General features: G+C 38.6%; 1 protein-coding gene across 1 annotated transcript in view; it reads right to left on the minus strand.

Annotated features, from left to right (window-relative positions):
- cpne9 (copine family member IX) overlaps positions 1–19,695 on the minus strand; it is an 87,469-nt gene that overhangs the window by 4,185 nt on the left and 63,589 nt on the right. The window contains exons 11-20 of the mRNA XM_069694104.1: positions 18,126–18,167; positions 17,737–17,812; positions 15,601–15,654; positions 15,193–15,254; positions 14,647–14,693; positions 11,887–12,068; positions 9,868–9,995; positions 6,238–6,340; positions 5,401–5,458; positions 1,937–2,010 (exon numbers count right to left, since the gene is read on the minus strand). Coding sequence (XP_069550205.1) covers positions 1,937–2,010; positions 5,401–5,458; positions 6,238–6,340; positions 9,868–9,995; positions 11,887–12,068; positions 14,647–14,693; positions 15,193–15,254; positions 15,601–15,654; positions 17,737–17,812; positions 18,126–18,167 — 826 coding nt within the window. The remainder of the gene's footprint in view (positions 1–1,936; positions 2,011–5,400; positions 5,459–6,237; positions 6,341–9,867; positions 9,996–11,886; positions 12,069–14,646; positions 14,694–15,192; positions 15,255–15,600; positions 15,655–17,736; positions 17,813–18,125; positions 18,168–19,695) is intronic.

Raw genomic sequence — 19,695 nt, forward strand, 5'->3', positions numbered from 1 at the left:
TTGTAAGTACAATGTTATGTATAACTTATTATGAGCTGAGAATGGAATCATCAAATATCCACAGAAATATTAAGTGAAATACATGTTGGGAAACATAATCTTAGAGCAGAGGTCATCAACAGGGGGTCCGCGGAAGTACTGCAGGGGTTCGTGAAATATTTGGTTGATTAGATCATTTTTCATACCCCCCCACACACAATTTTTTTACCCCCAAATTTAAATGTCTTTAAATACACATTACCATGAATCCGAAATATTGTAGTGAATGGATAAATGGAGGCAGAAGATGTTATCTTTCAGTCAGAAATGCACACATTCAGTGACACACAGGAGCTCTCTGAAGCTGGGCACCGGTTCACTCACAGCGAGAGACTAGCCTGGACCTGTCCCTCCAAGCTTCCTGCACACAGAGGAGGACCCGGCCCTATCGCTGCTGTGCCAATCACAAGGCCGCATGTTACATGCTGGCTCTGTCAGGTTCCCCGTGATTGACCGAGAGCCTATTAAGTCCCCAGCTTTAAAATAAAAACTTCAATTTGAATAGCTTGTACGCATGATTATCATGCAATTGACAGACAATGTTGATATTGGCATTGGTATCATTTGAAATGGTATGTTTATAAATGGCAGTGGCACGGCCACCCTACTCACTGTACCTTGCACATGTTTAGAATAAAAACATGAATATATGAACCTGTGCATTATATGAATAGCTTAGAATTCAATGCACAATAAGAAGGTATGTTTATACATGGCACTAGGTCCAGTTTAATATAAAACACAATTTTATACAATATATATAGTAGGGGGTCCATGCTCCATCTCTCTATCAGTTTGGGGGTCCTTGGCCTGAAAAACGTTGAAGACCCCTGTCTTAGAGGGGAAAAGTGTGAACAATTCCCAAAGTGCATTGCGTCTTGTTTTGTCTGACAGTCCAAACCCAAAGATACTCAGTTTACTAACATAGAAGTTTAGGAAGCCCAGAAATAGTCACATTTGAGGAGCTGGAACTAAATAATTGATGAATTGTTACAGCTCTACTCACAAAGTATGTTTTTCAAAGACACAGGTTTTCACTTGATTGTTTTCCAGTGGTGTTTTGTCATCCTAGTTGGTGAAGCATTTTATAATGGTAGTTTTGAAAAAAGTGCAATATAAATCAATCAAAATAAGAAGTGTGATTCTTACCTTTTAGGAAATCTGAAATAATTAATGGGATCCAGAAATGTTTGTGCAACAATATTGGCACAATGATGTGAGGGGGATGGGGGGTATCAGGAATTTCAGTTTCTACAACGTCTGGGTGTAATACATCATAATTGAGTGCAACCCACAGCAGTTCACACATACAGATACTGAGCTTCCCATAGGGAAATAAATGCTCTGTAATTGATAGAATAGACCAAGAGCATAACTGGATGTGTTATTGTGTTTTTGAGCTGACCCAGGAAAACTACGTAAACTTGCTGCTGGCAGCAGTAAAAAGTATATCTCTCTTGTTTAAAGTTCGGTTGTGCCTCCCGTTGGCATTTTTTACAAAACTTTAGTTTACTACCTGGATCTGGTTACTGAACATTTTTTGTGTCGATGTTGTCTTTTTTATTTTTTTTAATTTTATATTATACATATTTCCTCATGAGGCTGCTTTAGGTGCACATGTGAGAAGAAATCCGGATTTAATTGGTTAAAATCCATTTGAATTTACAGCTGTGTGGATAAGTAAATGTATTTATTTATTTATTATACAGCACGACATTACTGTAAGTCTGTTTCATGTCCCACCATGGGTGAGTATTGTATCCCGTACAAGGGAGTCTCCAGTGTGTGTTATGAACGTAAGCCCTCCAACTCTGGGGATAGAACCCCCATGCTGATGCTGTTGACAGAGACGGTCTCACGTCTAACCTGATAAGTTAAATAGAATTATGAGGAGTACCTGAACAATGTCTCTCTCAGCAAGACGTCCTCTGGAGGATACTCTCACCTCATCTCCATCCAGCTCCTCCATAGCTAAAAGGAGACGAAGCGAAAGAAGGGATATGACTCAATATTAGAACCACAGGGGGGAGAATAATGCAGAAGGTACATGATGTTCTTTTATATTTCACAGCATAATTGCTGAAGTGGAACGCAGCATGGGGACTAAAATGGGTGCTCAGCAGAGAATGGTTTAACTACTGTATGAACCAAAAATGCAATTCCAACAAAGATGCAGCTGCAGATGCAACACGCTTTTGGTCACAGTGAAAATAATTCTGGCCACTGGTAGGGAAAGTTCAAAAGCTGAAGAGTGGCGCTACAGGATCTCTTTCAGACAGGCAGTTCAACTACGGCCAGATATAGAAAACGGTGCTGGGTCCAAAATTGAGCCGAGGGGTCTTCAAAAGATGCACCTACATAGCAGTTCATCTTTTGCATCTGGCAAAGACACAAAACAGCATTGACGTGTGGCGCTGGTATGGACAATGTAGCTCCACACAGCGTGACCGAGCAAACAAACACAATCAGAAAATATTAGTGGACAAAGATGAAAAAAGTGATATTGTAGGAGCCTAAAAATACTCCAAGCTCAGTATTCAGACTCAACAAACAGCAAATAACAAACTAAAGCAAATAGGCCAGGCAATGAGGTGTAGACAAGCAAACACACACATATCTTATTTCTGAGGTGCGATTAGGCCAGTATGACATCGTGACTTCCAAACACGCCCAAGTGCTCTCACTAATAATCTCACCATTCAATTGCTTAAACAAGTAGAAAGTGACGGGCCATCCAACACAGTGATGAGGCATTAAGTTGTCACACCCTGCTGAGCAGTAACAGGCTGCACACACACACTAACACACAAACAGTCCCCAGTGAAAAGTTATTCATTGATCTGTGGTGCCGTCTAATATCAGCACACTTGACTTCAGTAACTTTCTGTGGCAACTCTCCCAAGAAGGTGAGGAGAGCACGGGTGGAAATAAAGACCAATTAATATAGCTGCTGCAGTGGCTTCCTGTTTGAGTCCCATCAAGTCAGGGAAAAGTCAAGGTTAAAGTTAACACATCACATTTTTGTGTCTTTGCAAAGTCAAGGATGATAAATTTGATCAAAACAGGTACATTTCAAATGAATTCAGTGCACGCTTTTTGTCGGCAATCAATCTCCACTTAGCTGTTTGCCTCACTGACACGCACACTGTGAATGATTAGATCATCGATAGCACAATAGAGCAGAACCTTGATGATTGGGTCTCCATATTGCTTATAAGGTAGAAACAATTAGCCAGCCGCTGTGTCATCACCCACTAATTGGTGAATTGCCTCTTTGAACACTCAAGTCTGACATTTTAGGTGTCGCCATCTTGGTTTTGGAGTCAAAATTGATCATAATTGGACGAGCTGGGGAAGAGTAGAGGATTTCCCTGTCCAGCCAAGTCTGGATTCTGGATACGGTCTCATCCAGTCTTGTACTTGAGAATGTGTGAGTCTCATCATGCTGGTTTGAAATGGTCCTGATTATTTTCATGGCTGAAGAATAACTCTCTCTTCTTCTCTTTCTTCAAGGTGCCATTTAGATTATATTTAAATCACATCCTCCACACAATTGCATATTTGTACAGTAAGTGAGTCTCTTGCTGAGTTTGGCCAGGTTACCTTTGAAAAACTGACGGTTAATTTCAAGAAAGCTTTTTTGAATGAATGGAAAACCAAAGCAAATTTATAATATTAGCTCAATTAGCTCACACAAGCTGACAGATTTTAAATGGAAAGTCCTCAGAAAGCCTGCTTGTATCTACCTCCTACCGATATCAAGGACCCATACCACAACTCTGTGGTAAATATGCCTCCATTATCATTATGACTGAATATGTTCTGTAAAAATATAACCTCATAAAAGCAGATTCTTCCGAGAATGAATATCACTCTTTATTAAAGGTAGTTTTACTGTAGATCCTGCAAAAATATGGTGTGTACGCTGAGAAAGAATACTGAAGACTCATGTGCTTCCCTTATATGTTTCACAGTTAATATAATAAATCTTGTATTTTTTCCATGATAAAATATTAGATCTTAAAACTACTGTCAAGGCTGCATAAGAGGAACAGTGGCAATATATTTCAGGGAATTAGGATATGAGATCACATTTTAAATGTATGTGGGTTAGAAAAAAAATTGAAAAGTCACAAAGGTGGTGACACTGAAAAATATCTGGATTTAGGAGGGTTGTGTTGGCAAAAATATAATATAATATATATACATGCTTAAAGTAGGGTGAGGCAAAGGATGGTTAGGGTTTAGATTCTACACTCTGCTCCTTTAAAACTTAACACCCTGATGGCCTGAATGAAATGCGGTACAGTGGTCTGCATATTTAGCCTTTGGGCTGATATATTAAGTATTTAATGAACAGCTTCTCAGTATAAACAGAGATCTCAAAGAACCTCTTTTATACGTATATGTGCAAGTCCTTTCTTTCTCAATAAACTGCTGTACACACAAATTCTTTGGTTAGATGATGAGAATATGTGTGAACATTTGACATGAAAAGAGATTTGATGAATTAGTGAGTCAAGTCAACAGAGTGCAGAGTTTTCACTTTCCTCCTTGTTCTAATGTGGGATTTTTACTGATTGGTATCTAGCTGATTGCTTTGAAAAGGTGTGATGCTAAATACCTGAACGTGAAATACCTGTGCTACACCGCACAACAAAGGCAGCACAGATGTGACCTGAATTCCAAGACAATCAGAAACATAAAAACCTTGTATCCATCTACTACCATTATGTGAATATCAGCAGGTGCCTCAGATTCTCCAGTTGGGTGCTAATAAACCATTTCAGAGGAAGAGAATGCAATGAGATGATGTAACTGTGCAACAACAATCCAACCTCAAATGATGGAAAACTGTGGAAAAAAAATGGAAATATGTTTCGTAGTTTGACAAAGGTTACTGTCTCTTCACGGCTCCATACACATCTGATGTTTATTCTGATGCCATTTTTCATCTCTCTGGAGGGGAAGATGCTTCAGTGAATGTTCGCATCACATGTAATTTAATTTTTGGCATTTTGATTTGAAGTAGAGACAAAAAAGGAAGTAGTGGGAAGAAGAATGAGGGAATGACATGCAGCAAAAGTCCAACTGGCCTGAAGTCAAACATGGGGACTTGTAGAACAAAATGTAAAAACTTGTTTCGACATTGCAACATTTCATTAATTTCCATTCAGGAATTCAAATTGCACATAAAAGCAAGTGGATGGAAAGGTACTTACTATGACACTGATGAGGACTGAACAGCTAAACATTTTTTGTCTTCTATATATAAAATGTGTGTGAGTGAGCCTCCTCTTCTCTGTCATGTTTAGTCATGTTATTATAAAATAAGGATTGACCCTCTCACGAAGCACTCACCGTCGAACTCAGCCGGCCCAACACCTACGATAATAATGGACAGAGGGAGTGATGCTGCCTGTTCAGAGGACAAAAGGAAAGATAATGCACATTCAGCTCAGCAGATTTATTAAATCATCAAGATTTAGACGTCTATAAGCTTTTTGTAAAAAACGGAGGAAATTAAATTTAGATTCAAACATTTTAATCATCTTTCAGGGGATGCTTTTCACCTGATGTGACATCTTGCATTTACAACAGAAGATCGGTGGGACATCAACAGTATCTTAATCTGTCTTTGACACAAAATGAAAAGTTGTGCACCTGGAGAGTACTCCGAAAAGCAGACCAATATCATTTAGAGGATTTAAGGCTATTTATTTCACATGGCATGTTAGGTATTTAGGGTGCAGACAATGACAAATAACTTGTCTTAACATTCTACACTGCCTGCTGTGAGAAACCACTCGGAACGGACTAAATTAGGTCACACACCTCTCAAATATTAATTTGACAGTTTATTGGAACACCTGGCCTCTCCAAGAGGTATGAGATAAATGAGCTAAAAATAGCAAAGACTTGAATCATGACTTAGAAGCTGCTACTTATCACAGAATGCTAATTGCCAGGAGACACCTTGCTGTTTTTATCCAAACAACATGACAACATACTCATTAGGAGATATAAGGGAACCTTTTCCATCACCTCACAAACAAAAGACAAGGGATGCACATCAGTTGAAGGGGTAACTGAGGTAAAAGCACTGTTAACCATGTTTTTTTATATATATATAAAAACATGAATATATATATTCGTGTTTGTGTGTGTGTGCGTGTGTGTTTGTGTTTGTTTACTCACATTGACCACAGCCTCTTTGGTCTGGACCATGTCAGATATCACTCCATCTGTGATCATCAGCAGGACAAAGTACTGAGAGCCATCTGTAATCTCTGCAGCACAGCTGGGGAACACACACACACGCACACGCACACACACACACACACACACACACACACACACACACACACACACACACACACACACACACACACACACACACACACACACACACACACACACACACACACACACACACACACACACACACACACACACACACACGCACACACACACACACACACACACACACACACACACACACACACACACACACACACACACACACACACACACACACACACACACACACACACACACACACACACACACACACACACACACACATAGACCCACATACACACACACACATAAATACCCAGGTTTAAACTAACATTGTGCTTGTGCACAGACAAACACTGCAACACCTGCCTGCCCTCTGGCCCAGGACAAGCTGTAAGGTTGTTACACTTTGACATTAAAAAGTTATTCTGACCTCATTACAAAATTATTAATGTTATCATAGAACATGACATTAAAGACTGAACAGTTGTCTGTACCTCCACAGTCTTAATCTGAACTCATCCCCGATATGATTAGTAAAGATTTTATGAGTTGCTGTTTCAAAAAAAGCACAGAAAATAGACATGATATAATGATATGAAGCAGATAGTGAAACCGCATGTTTCATACTTAGTGTAGTATTACAAAAGTTATTACAATAGCTGCATCAATTCTATATAAATAAGTAGTAGCTTTCGGTTAGATAATGTTATATATTGTAGTTTTGCTGTAAAACCACAATATCTACAAGATTATAATTTATAATAAAATGTGGATTTGATCCTCTTCCACATACCATAGCAACCCACACCACACAGCCTTAAGCAACAGAGACCCCTCAAAATAACAAGCTGCAAAAAACATGGTATGAGAAAAAAATAGTGCAAACCCGCTTCTTGTTTTTCCACTGCTCTTCATTCCCTTTACAGCATGGGGTTGGATAAGAAAAACAAAGGGATATATCTACAATGCCAGATATGAGCATGACTTTATGTGATGCTAGATGAGTTTGGAGGAGTGTTTCGGCACGTAGGTGTGTGTGTGTGTGTGTGTGTGTGTGTGTGTGTGTGTGTGTGTGTGTGTGTGTGTGTGTGTGTGTGTGTGTGTGTGTGTGTGTGTGTGTGTGTGTGTGTGTGTGTGTGTGTGTGTGTGTGTGTGTGTGAGTAAGTGTATCGGCTTCACCTGCTGTTTGTGTATTTATTGTAAGGAGACAGAATCTAACAACAGTGACTTACCTCTTCAACCTGTCTGAACACAATATTGATCTGCAAGTCAATGCTTCTCTCTGCATTTGTGTGTGTGTGTGTGTGTGTGTGTGTGTGTGTGTGTGTGTGTGTGTGTGTGTGTGTGTGTGTGTGTGTGTGTGTGTGTGTGTGTGTGTGTGTGTGTGTGTGTGTGTGTGTGTGTGTGTGTTAGCTGCTCTGTATTCTTGAGTGTTTACATTTTTTTTAAAGTAGGTGATCTCTATGTCACTTCTATGCCTTTTGCAGTTGGGATAAGTAACTAAGAAGTGATCATTCAGCGTAGTGACACATAGGCCACAATGTTCAACACTCTATTCTGGTCTAAGATGTGAGTTATTCCACATTTTCCCATAACTATGACATGGAATTCCCTGTGGCAGGAGAATCCTTTGTTTTTTTAATTAACCGTTTAATGTGTTATACTGTATATTGCAAGGGTCCCATATCAATAGTCTAACACACTACTAAACCAGCTAAATGAGCTATAAAAATGAGGATTGCAGAAGATGAAACTGCGATTCACAGCTAGATTATGAGATGCTGCTTTACTTTGTGAATGCAAATCATGGATCAGCCTCTACCCTGAAATCCTGGAATAATGAAAAGATTTCCATATCCCCTTGGGGAGGAGGCATTGTAAACAAAGTGTTATATAATAACACATATAATAACAAGTAACTGGCTTTCAATATACTACACTACCTTCCATGATAATTCACTTATGACTGACCTAACTGAATAAGAGACCTCACAAACAATTTGACAGGTTCTTGAAAATACTCACCTCTCCAAAAACTGAAAGCAGTAGAGAAAAATAAATGTCTCCTCTTGACTTGAATCTTAAATAGAAGCTTTTATAGCTAGATATCAATATTTCAGTAAATGTTGATATCAATTAGCATCGTCTGTTTTAAGTGCTGCACCTTAGCCCAGTGCCATTATTAATGTCAACAGTGATTACCTTCAATAAATCATGTAGAGATGACACTAGGCTGCTAAAAAGTACCCCCATACACCGTTACACACATCAGACTTCTCAGTTACAACTGAGTATTCTGCTGTGTATGCAGGAGACATAAAGACAGCCCTATAAGTGCTCAAAGCAATGAGAGCCATTTGAGTAACTATTGTACCCTTTTAAAATGATCTACTTTGGCCAAATTAATTGAGTCATGTATAACAAATTTAGAGTGCAATTATAGCAGATGGAACGCATCGAGTCAATGTTGATAATTGTTAATTGAAATTCCAGAAGGTATATCCCAAGGCTTTATAAGAGGGGCAATCAAAAAGTTCCAAGACTGCTCCTGTTGTGTATGAATGGAGTGTAGCACGGTAGTGTGCATGGGACAGGGGGAAGCAATACGTACTTCGTGAGTACGTATTCCAAGTTATGTCGGCTGGTTAAAAACAGCACCTGAGTGACACATTTTTGTGAGCATTGTTACATGTGCATCTGCAATTTGCAAGCTTTCCATTCTCATGTCGATAACTTCACGTTTTCACCCATTCGAGATCAAGGTGGCATCCTGTTCATGCATACACCTGACTGATCTTCTCTACCCTCTATTTCTGTGTTTTAATTTGAATTCTGGTAAAAATGCAAAGGATGATTTATTTTCGTCTTTAAAATCCTTGGTATACCTGTCTGCCTTTGTAATAATTTCTCCTTTTTAAAACAGCTATCAGACAATATCGTCATGATTGATAATCTTCAGTGTTCAAAAAAGCTGTTCTGACTTACAACATACAGTGGACCTGGGTCTTAGAATAATCTATAAAACAAACTTAATTTGGAAACATTACCATCACCATTACCATCAGGCCACATAAAAATAATATTTAATGAGAGATGTAACCATGTGGCTTAAGGATTTCTTTAAAAAAAAATTAGCAGTAAGCAGCTTTCAATTGACACTTGACCCAACCGAAGCTTATCGACAATAAATCAAACAGAAAAATGTATATTTTATTAGATATTCCTCAAATATTATTTTCTGATGCCACATTTTAAGGCCAAATGAAACTGATCATTCACTGAAAGGAAGCTGGAACCTTGCTGAATCTTAATGTTGCCCCTCAATGTTAATGTTTCTTAATAAATTTCTAATCTGGTAAAGAAGCTGCTGAGAGTCATGTCACTTAGAAGGCCGATAAATGAAGGCATACAAAACTGAGAAAAACATGCCTTAGGTTTGGGTGAAAGGCAATCAGTCCACTTTCATCCACTTTAAAAAGGTATAATTATACTCTAAAATACACCCACACACCCTTATAAACTTACTTTGCCACTTTGTTGATAACAGGTGCAAAGTTGGTGGGTCCATACAGCTGTACCGTCCTCAGGCTTTGGAAATAGGCCTCCAGAACTCCCTCTATGCCCACACAGTTCGGGTTATCACTGTCAGCACTCTGGAACAGACAGCATGCAGCACACTCATGACATAGACAGTGCACATCCACAGATCTAGTGCAATACAGACGGTAGTGCAATAAACTTCAACCCATCCAGGGCACGTAACTGCATTTTTAATATAGTCAAACATATCTTAAATAGGCTACCAACAGCTGTGATAATATCTATTCTACCTGCCTTTAGTTTTCAGTTATATAGTACGCTGTGTACAAGCAAATATGGTCTGTGTGATACGTGTCATGAAAGAAAACATACTTTTCAGTCTACTTTTGAAATGTAATAGGGTACAAATTATTAATTACCCTGTTAAAAAAATGTAAATAATGTAACTTACTTACTTTCATTAAAGTAATGTAACAAAATACATTCAATCACTTTTGCATTACTTTTCTAACAAATGTTTTAAACTGGGCACTAAAGTGAATGATACCATTATGGCTTGTGGAAAAAAAATACTGACTGCATTTAACAAGAGAAGTTGAATATGAATCTATGGAGCCAGAGGATTTTTGGAGGCAGCCCCTAGTGGCACTTAGTGCCACTGAATTTTAAGGCACGTCCACCTTTATATACAGTCTATGTGTAAACCTTACATCAGTACTTAACACTGATGCGTTTCTATCTTTTTTCAAAAGATATTCAATACCACTTGAACTAAGATTGGAATGTTTTGGTTCTAAAACACAACCACCAAAACAAATCACATGTAGTTCAAAACTGACTCCAGTAAAGCAAAAATGTTCCCATGACCTCAAACCAAGTCTACATTCAGGTCAACTAAATTCTCACTGATGATGGGACTATCAACAGGTCTCATTGCTGTTCAAAACTTTCTGACACTGGTTCCTTAATGACTATTTTTAAATACATTTTTGTCTGGTGTGATTTCTTAGAACAATGCACAATGATTTGAATGGCTGATATATAGATATAGACAGAAAGTGAAAAGATGCAGAGCAAAAGAATAGATGTTATATTCTACATAAAAGCTTTTGCTGGCCTTTGTAATCACCAACATTTTGAATAGAATACTGCAAATTAATTACATATTTTACTGTTCATTACTGGTTTAAAACCATTACAGTAAGATTTTGAAAATGTGTTAAGGGATTTGAAAGTCACATTCTTCCAATGACTCAAAGTTTTTTCCCAGAAAGAAGTGCGCACAGGTATACACTACCTTTTGGACAACAGTTTTTTTTCTGAACCCCTCCTTATTTAATTTAGAAGAACATGTAATGTACCTGTTGTCTAGTGTATGTCAGCCGAATTTGACAAGCCTTAAAACTGAGGATCGCATAACATAAAATGGTTGTTTACACCAAGAATCTGAATTACACAATGTCATATTATATTGTCAACGCAAATCATAGCCACATTGGGTATGTTGTAAACAAAACAGTGAAGAAGAGAAAGAAACTGGATTTATACTCTGAAAACAACTGAACCATAGGATTTAAATAAGGACATTAAAATATTTAGTTTTCTGTAAGAAATTAAACATCACGTGTTTTATAACTCTGTGCAGTTTCCTATAAGTTTGATTTCCAGTTCCTGTCTCAGTTGTCCTGTCTGTTGATTAAGCTGTCTAAAAGGTGCATGTAATAATCAATAATAATGAGTTTCACAACACAAGTAGACACCTTGCTTCATCTCAGTTTAGCATCCAGAAATGTCTGACTGGTTGGCCTCATCCCTCAGGAGGGCACAAGGAGGAAGTGGAGGGGATGCTGGGAGATTCCTGCTGGCAGGCAGATGAGCCATCTTCTCAACTCGTGCAACCAGCTGTTGTCGCAGCTATGTCTCCTGGTCCAAACCACACCCTGCTATGGGTGAACTGTGTGCACGTACTTTGTATATGTGAATTCATATGAGTGTGTGTCTTACCAGTGGGAATGCGTGGGAGATTTTGCCGTCAGGGGGCAGCTTAGCTCCAAAGCCATAGGCAGGAAAGAGCTTGTCACTGTCGTAGTCCTGGATAATCTCTCCCACTGCTTTCAGGGCCATGGCATATGCATTCATCTGGTAGGGACTCATATAGTGGAGGGACGTGGGCTGGGATGGGTTACCTTACAAGAAGACAAACACACAACACAACAGAGAGGTAAACTAGGATATACCTCTCTCCTTCTGTCTGTCTGGTTTTCAGCTGTGAAATACAAGGAACACAATGTCACCAGTAGAATATCAAAAGATGATCGATGCCAAGAAAATACAAAATGCCTCATCTTTTTTTTTTTATTATTAGCATTAGCATTTTTAATTGCGACATTGACAAGATGTGATGAATTTGAATTATGTGAAGAATTGTGGCTCTGTCAATACAATCAGATAGTTGCAGCAAAAGGAAACAACATCTCCTCAAAATCAAAAAATTAACGTGATTATAATGAGGAGTTATCAGTTTATGCAATCATGATAACATCTTACACACTGCTTCAGTATTGCCAACAATATAATCATTGCACACATTAAATTATAGCAAAATGTGACTAACTGCCAGCTCTCTCTTTTCCCCTCAGGATATTGTGGTCTGGGCTCTCTCCTGCATTCTGAGGAGTTCCCTGCTTTTAAAGGGGATGAAAGGAGGTTGGGTGATTTGATTAGCCACGCTACTTTCCATGCTACGAACACACCCACTGATAATGTATTCCACCTAATCCCACCAAGCTCCCAAATGCGCCCCAGGTGTACTGTGTGCCTGTGGCCATGAAAATACCAAACACAGTCACCCTAGCCTGTGCACCTTGCACGGTTGACTGCACGTTCCATCATGTGAAAATAAGAGCTTGAATTGAACTTATCTATTCAAGGCAGCGGTGTGCTCACTATCATGAGTTAGAGTGCTCTAAAAATTAAGGGTTACATTACATTACAGAAGGGAAAAGGAACAAGTGCCTTTCACACTGAAGTTGTACATAAAAAAAAAAAAAAAAAAAAAAAAAGAAGTATTTCCTGCCTGGAACAATTGAAAACTTAGTTGAGAACAGTTATGAGACCGCAGTGAGTGATATAATATCAGTGCATGCTAATAAAGGTGCAGTACACACTAACCCATGCCAATCAATGTACGTGGTGAGCCAAATACTTTCTTTTTCACTAACAATTAAAGAACATTTGGATAGTGGATTCACCAGGCATAGGTTTACTAATGCAGTTAGGGCTGTCCTATACATTCTTAACAATTTTATACAATTTTTGTGAGATCAGGAAGAAAAAAAAAAAGTGAACAATCACAGATTGAACTACAATAGCTTGGGTAATACAATGTGCAGAGCTCAGAATTGCAAGTAACACCACCTCTTAAGCATACTTTTAAACAATATACAATATTGACTACTAAGGCATGGGGGTGGGGGGCAGAAGGGGGGCAGTACTTTGAGCTACATGCTAACAATAGCATAGCAAAGTTACAATGCTATACTATTGTTAGTATTAAAAAGAAATAACATGCTGATGTTTATATCATCTCCAACAGCCTTAGCATGTTAGCATGCTATCTGTAATGAACTGTAAACACAGCTTACAGCTGAGGATGATGGTAATGTCATTAGATTTGCAGCTAAAACCAAAGTGGCAAACTGGAATTTTGACTTGATGATGGTGCTAAATGAAATGTCAAAAGTTAACTCAGGTTATTCCAGTTAGTTAATTTGCTTAGCAAGTTTTATGTAATCCATCCAATGAGTGGGACATTACTCTCAAAACTAAAAATGTCAACCTCATGGTGGTGCTACAAGTAAAAGATCAGAAAAGTCTGGTGACATCTGGGAGTCATTAATGTCTGTGTCATTTTTTTTTTTGCCAATCCCTCCAGGAACTGTTAAGAAAGGTAATCGAAACCTTTGACCAACTGGTGGCCCGGTTCCGCTGGAATAATGCGCACAGCTTCAGTTTTCTTTACTGTGAGTATAGTCTAGAAATGTGGCTTGCATTAACACCGGCTCAGTCATTCTGAAAGGCGGACCAATCAGCAACCAGCTTCTGTGCTTAAAGGAGATGACATTGAAATTGAGCAGTTTTCCTACATGTAAACTAGTCTTGGCACATACCAATTGGCTAAAGCTGCTCCAATAAGGTCAAAATTAACCTAAGGTCTATGCACAGTAAGATGCAATGACTGCAAGTAATTGTCTATAAAGCGTACCCTGACTCATGTATTCACACAGTGGATTTGGGTCTGGTAGCACCAGGCTAATCTGGTGGCGCTAACACAGAAGCCTGATTTCAGTAACATTCTGGCTGCAACAAAAAAAAATGAAGGGCAATCTATCAAATTATTGTTCAGACTAACATTTCTATAGAGCCATGATGGCAACAGTTTGTGGATTTATGAGTGGTTAATGAGGGGGCGCTACGCACACTTTCTTCAGAAGAATATTTCTCACAACGTAAAAGTGTTCCTTGACTATTAGCTATGGATGACAACTGATTTATCACTGGCAGTTAATATGGGTGTTCTGCAAGCTTTGTGCAATGATGGATACAAGTTTAAAGGGTTTGAGCGATCACACTGGGACAAAGTGTTTTGATGAAATGACTGGCAGGCAGGAGAGATGCGTTTGCTTGTACACACACGTACCCCAACATTAATTAAAATACCTGTAAGTGAATATAACATTTAAAATACACCAGTGATAGACTTACCATTGGATGCTGTGAAGTCTATGGCCACAGTGAAATTCAGTTGTGTTCTGTTGCAAAGAAAGCAGGCATCAAAGAGGAAAACAACAAAGAGCATCACACACTTCAGTACACCTGATACACACTGTTTTTCCAACACACATACACACCAACAACATTAACTGCAATTCAATCAGTTTACTGGTTGACTGGCTAATTGACACGGCAGGACAATACTCCCTTCACCATCTTGAAGGTCTAATTAGGTAAAACAAATGGAGCCAGTAATTAAAAGTCAAGTGTAGGCATTTACAAATGAGATTTATCAATGCAAACCTACCCAAAATTGGACCATTTCAGAGCAAATATGAATTATGTGTAATGCTCACAAAAGAGCTTTTGGGAAATTCAATCTTGTATCTTCAGACGCACACACACACACACACACACACACACACACACACACACACACACACACACACACACACACACACACACACACACACACAAAACTAAAATGGTGGCTATTGACACTTACTGTGAGTGCAGGCTAATTACTATTCCACTCACCCTCCTCGGATGAAATCCACGAAGGTATACTCGGACTCCACTTTGAAGGACAGCAGAGTTACCTGGCAAACAAACACACACACACACACACACACACACACACACACACACACACACACACACACACACACACACACACACACACACACACACACACACACACACACACACACACACACACACACACACAACAGCATACATACAGAGTGACAAACAGAGGAAGAGAGTGGGAGATGGACCAGGGCCCCGTAGACAGGAAGGAAAAAAGACAAACAGGTGGTCAGACAGTAAAAAGAGTCAGCAAGAGCGAAGCAGATGTAGGAGGTGATGGTACCTATACTATATAAATATGTAAGATAATGTAAGAAAAACAAGACAGGCAGATATGAAAGATGTGGGCGCACTCACGGTTCCAGAGTTAATGTATTTCTTCTTTTTGCCTTTCTTCTTGGGATTTAAAACCTGCCAGTCATGGAAAAGTAAGTTAGTGATAGAGAGGGCACTTGTAAACCCACTTCATACCCTGGAATGATGTTTAATAATGAACATGAATAATTCAGCAGATTCCTGATAATAATAGCATGAATTTAAACTGATATTATGTTTAACTGTGCATGAAGAAGAGAGTAGAGAAAATCAAATCTCTTCTCTTTCAGAGCAGATGTTTATTAGAAGCTTTTATGATTTATGTGTTCTTTATGCTGCAGAAGTATAATTCATTTGTTTGTTGGTAACAAAGTAGTTGGGCCGATTTTAATAAGCACTTATTGAATTAGCAATTCAAGGGTTTAATAGTTATTGTTTGATATTTGTAGCGTATACATATTTTTTCCAGCACAACAAAGAGGAAGTTCTCGTGAATAAATCATTTCTCTCCTTCTTTTTTGTTCGGTCAGATTATGTTATTCTGCTATAGAGTGGCGATTTAAAGATTGGTTTCATAACTGTGATTCTTTTTGATGTAATGGTGACATTGTCCCAATGCATGCAGTTTATTGCTGTAACTGTATAAACAGCTGCATCTTGTCGCTAAACTGACAAAAGCATTTTGAATATGCTTGCATTCTGATTCACGGCGGACATGGCTTGTGGTTGTTGTAGTATTTAAAGCCTTTTGCCAAAATTCCAGACACATGATTCCTCCAAAACAAGGTTGGAATTATTAAAACTAATGTTCAAAACATAGGTATATATGATTGTTATATAGTTGAGGAAAATGTCATCGCTAATACAAGCTTGACCATCTCCTCTTTGTACTGCATGTCAAACCCAGTAAAAGTGTGCATTTGCGAAAAGTAACATCAAGTGAGAATATGTACTAATGTTGCGAGTTGGGCTAACTTGTTTTCTGTTGTAAGAGGAGGCTAGTTAGCTTAGCTTTCTTTCTCAATGTGGAATACAAAATGAACAGCACAATGCAACCTCCCAATACAAAACCTCCATATTTTGAATGTTGAAAGGGGACAAACAGCTTAAACTGATAAGTAATGCTGTGAACAGGTGCAGCAGGAACATGGTTTTCTATTTGAGACATCGCAGGTGAAATGGGACCTGCAGAGGTGGAGTTCATTCCCTTTGGAAAAATGGAAACATACGAGGGGCAATCAAAAAGTTCTGACCAGTGTGGAAGGAGCACGAGGAAGCAATAACTTCAGTTAGCAAGGATTCCAAGTGACATCACTTGATCAACATTTGCCGTGTTGCGTTTTTGACACTACTAGTATGTATTGAAATCTAATTTTTTTTTGTCAAACTTTTGGGGAACAGAAAGAAGTGGCAGTGACGACTGTCCCTCTGAACATCACAGCAGAATTTGTCATTGACAGTCTAAAATTGGGGGACAGATTCACAGTGTACAACCGTGTGAATGTCAAAGAAAACCCACCTGGTTGTGCAACTGACCGGACGTGCCTTCCCCAGTCGGGGACAGTGATGTTCTGCCCCTCTTACAACATAAATGTCACTCAAAATATTTCACCCTGGTAGGCTTTCTGGAGCATTTCAAGGATGTCGGTTGCCATTTTCACAAGTTTAACACCTAATTTGATAGAGTCTCTGCTCAAGCCAATGGGGAAATTGCAGATGAGCATATGCCAGCATTACTGTGCTATGATCCGTTCATCCGCAATAGGAACACCTCGTATGCACAATAGCTGCTGTATCATTCTAGTTCTATTACCATAACAAAAACAAAATCATTAAAACGGATTATAACAAGATCTTCTATTGTGTGATATTAATTACCTCAGTGTATCTGTTTGGGAAAGCGGCTATTCTGAATATCACATAATTGTTGTGTTACGGGGAAAACATTTTATTTAGAAAAAGTTTTCTGCTTTTTATTTTTTTAAAGTACGTTTACAGTATTTTTCAGATCACATCTTCTTCAATCCCTCCGTTTAGAATAGGTTGTATAGAGGGTGAAGAGCATTGGAAGAGCCAACTAGAGGAAGTAAAAATACCAGTATCATCTAAACTGGAGTTTCAAGGTTTTCATACGACAACAGTGAAGAGGAAAGAAAAAAACACCACGTCTTGTCTCACCTCGTAGACATTGAACTGGTTCTGCCCCCGAGACAGCTCTCTGTAGCTGGTGGTGAACTCGCCTATGAAGTCATGGCTGCAGACAAATAACACCCACACAGACAGGCGAGCATGAACACAAATTTTATAATCTGAGAAAAATTGTGATGTCTTTCTCTATTTTCTCCATCTTTTCACACGATCTTCTTCTCCATGTTTGTTCCTATCAATCTCTTAATATCTGCCCAATCTTTGTCCTGGCTGCAAAATAACGTTTGTGGACACTTTGTAAAATCTCTTCACGTTTTCGCTCACAGAATGTACACAAGGCATTTCATTTCCTTCTGACATTTGGGAGGTGTTTGTGTGATATGAGGCCACAGCGAGCGGTTATCCTCAGATGCTTTTACCTTCCATCTCGATCCCAGTCATAGACGTCTACCTTCACGGTCCTGAAATAGACAAAGAGCGTTTTATTCCTGCAGATTTGCTCTTTACCGCATCATCTTCTGTCAATAAAAGATAACTCAAAGATCTGTTTAATCAAAGAAAAAAAATATTTTCATTTCATCGCACCAGGATATATAATAGTGTTTACAAATTCACTGACTCAACAATGTCAATCTGAGGAAGATTATTGGTACAGTAGTTACTGGTTGTTATGTAAACTAGTTTCCAGCAAGTGAGGATGATCAATATCCCACATGGGATAGAAAAATGAATAAAAGATTTTAAGTTTGCATGTATTACCATGAATGCATAATTCTTTCCTCATATGAAGAGATTGATATACTGTGTATGTCGATATATGAATGATACTTCATTTGGATAGAATGCCACAGGTTATTGAAAGTCATTAGCATAGCTTGTAGGAAAGTTGCTTTTACAAAATGATCCCAGTGAAGACTGATTACCACCTATTTATCTTCTGTGGGATGCAAGTGAATCACTTTGCAAAGTATCATGCGATTGACAAATGGCCCAAAGTCAAAAAAAAAAAATTGTGAGTCGTAGGTTGGTAATTTACACAATCTTTCAAATGAGGAACCAGGAGCACATCTATGTTGCGAAGGTCCTGTGTTCCCCAGTTCAACCCTGAAAAACAATAGCCTGTAACAATTAAAAGAAAAACAGGAAGGTCTAGCTCTCAAACAACCAGTAAAAATGTGCATTTTTCACCTCCACTGGATCTGAGAAGGTGTTTTAAGACAAAAAGTGAAGCAAATTTAAGGCCTTCCATTATTTGCATGCATCTGACTTCTGGACACTTTAAACAGCCAATAAACTAACTGACATCAGATGTAACGAAGGCAGTAGCGTCCAGCTCAGACTGTAACATCTTAGAAAACACTAGGCATTTCAGTTCTTTCTCATCGAGGATTTTGCATTTATCAACGTCTACTCACATGTTTACAGTTTGCTGTCCCTAAATTCCAAAATAACCTACTGTTCCATTAAACTGCAGCTAAAACTACCCGGGAAATGCACCATTTCTTTTTTTCTTGTATCAACATTTGTTATATATAACTATGCCTAACTGTTTTAGGAAATTATGTAAAAATAAAACTATATTTGTGCCTTATTTTAAAGATTTATGTCCTCAGATGAAAAATATGAACAGATACAGAGTCAGGAGATGGTTATTTTTAACTTAGCATGAAGACTGGAGACAATGGTAAACAGCTAGCCTGGCTTTGTCTAAAGGTTTAAAATTGTTGTCCAAATGTTTCACAGTGACACGTGACAGTTGTAGTGTGACGCAGGGGTGGAGGTTGATCTGTAGCCTATGAGTCAGTTTTAGCTCCAATGTTGGTCTATTTGTCCTTGAATGGGGTCCTCAACTGCGTTTTGGTCAATAATATGGTGGTTGTATTGTTAAATAACACACACACACACACACACACACACACACACACACACACACACACACACACACACACACACACACACACACACACACACACACACACACACACACAA

The sequence above is a fragment of the Brachyistius frenatus genome, unplaced genomic scaffold, assembly GCF_029030835.1.
Source record: "Brachyistius frenatus isolate BFR_SWC_R1_liver_20210118 unplaced genomic scaffold, ASM2903083v1 Contig_16, whole genome shotgun sequence".
NCBI classification, from domain to species: domain Eukaryota; kingdom Metazoa; phylum Chordata; class Actinopteri; family Embiotocidae; genus Brachyistius; species Brachyistius frenatus.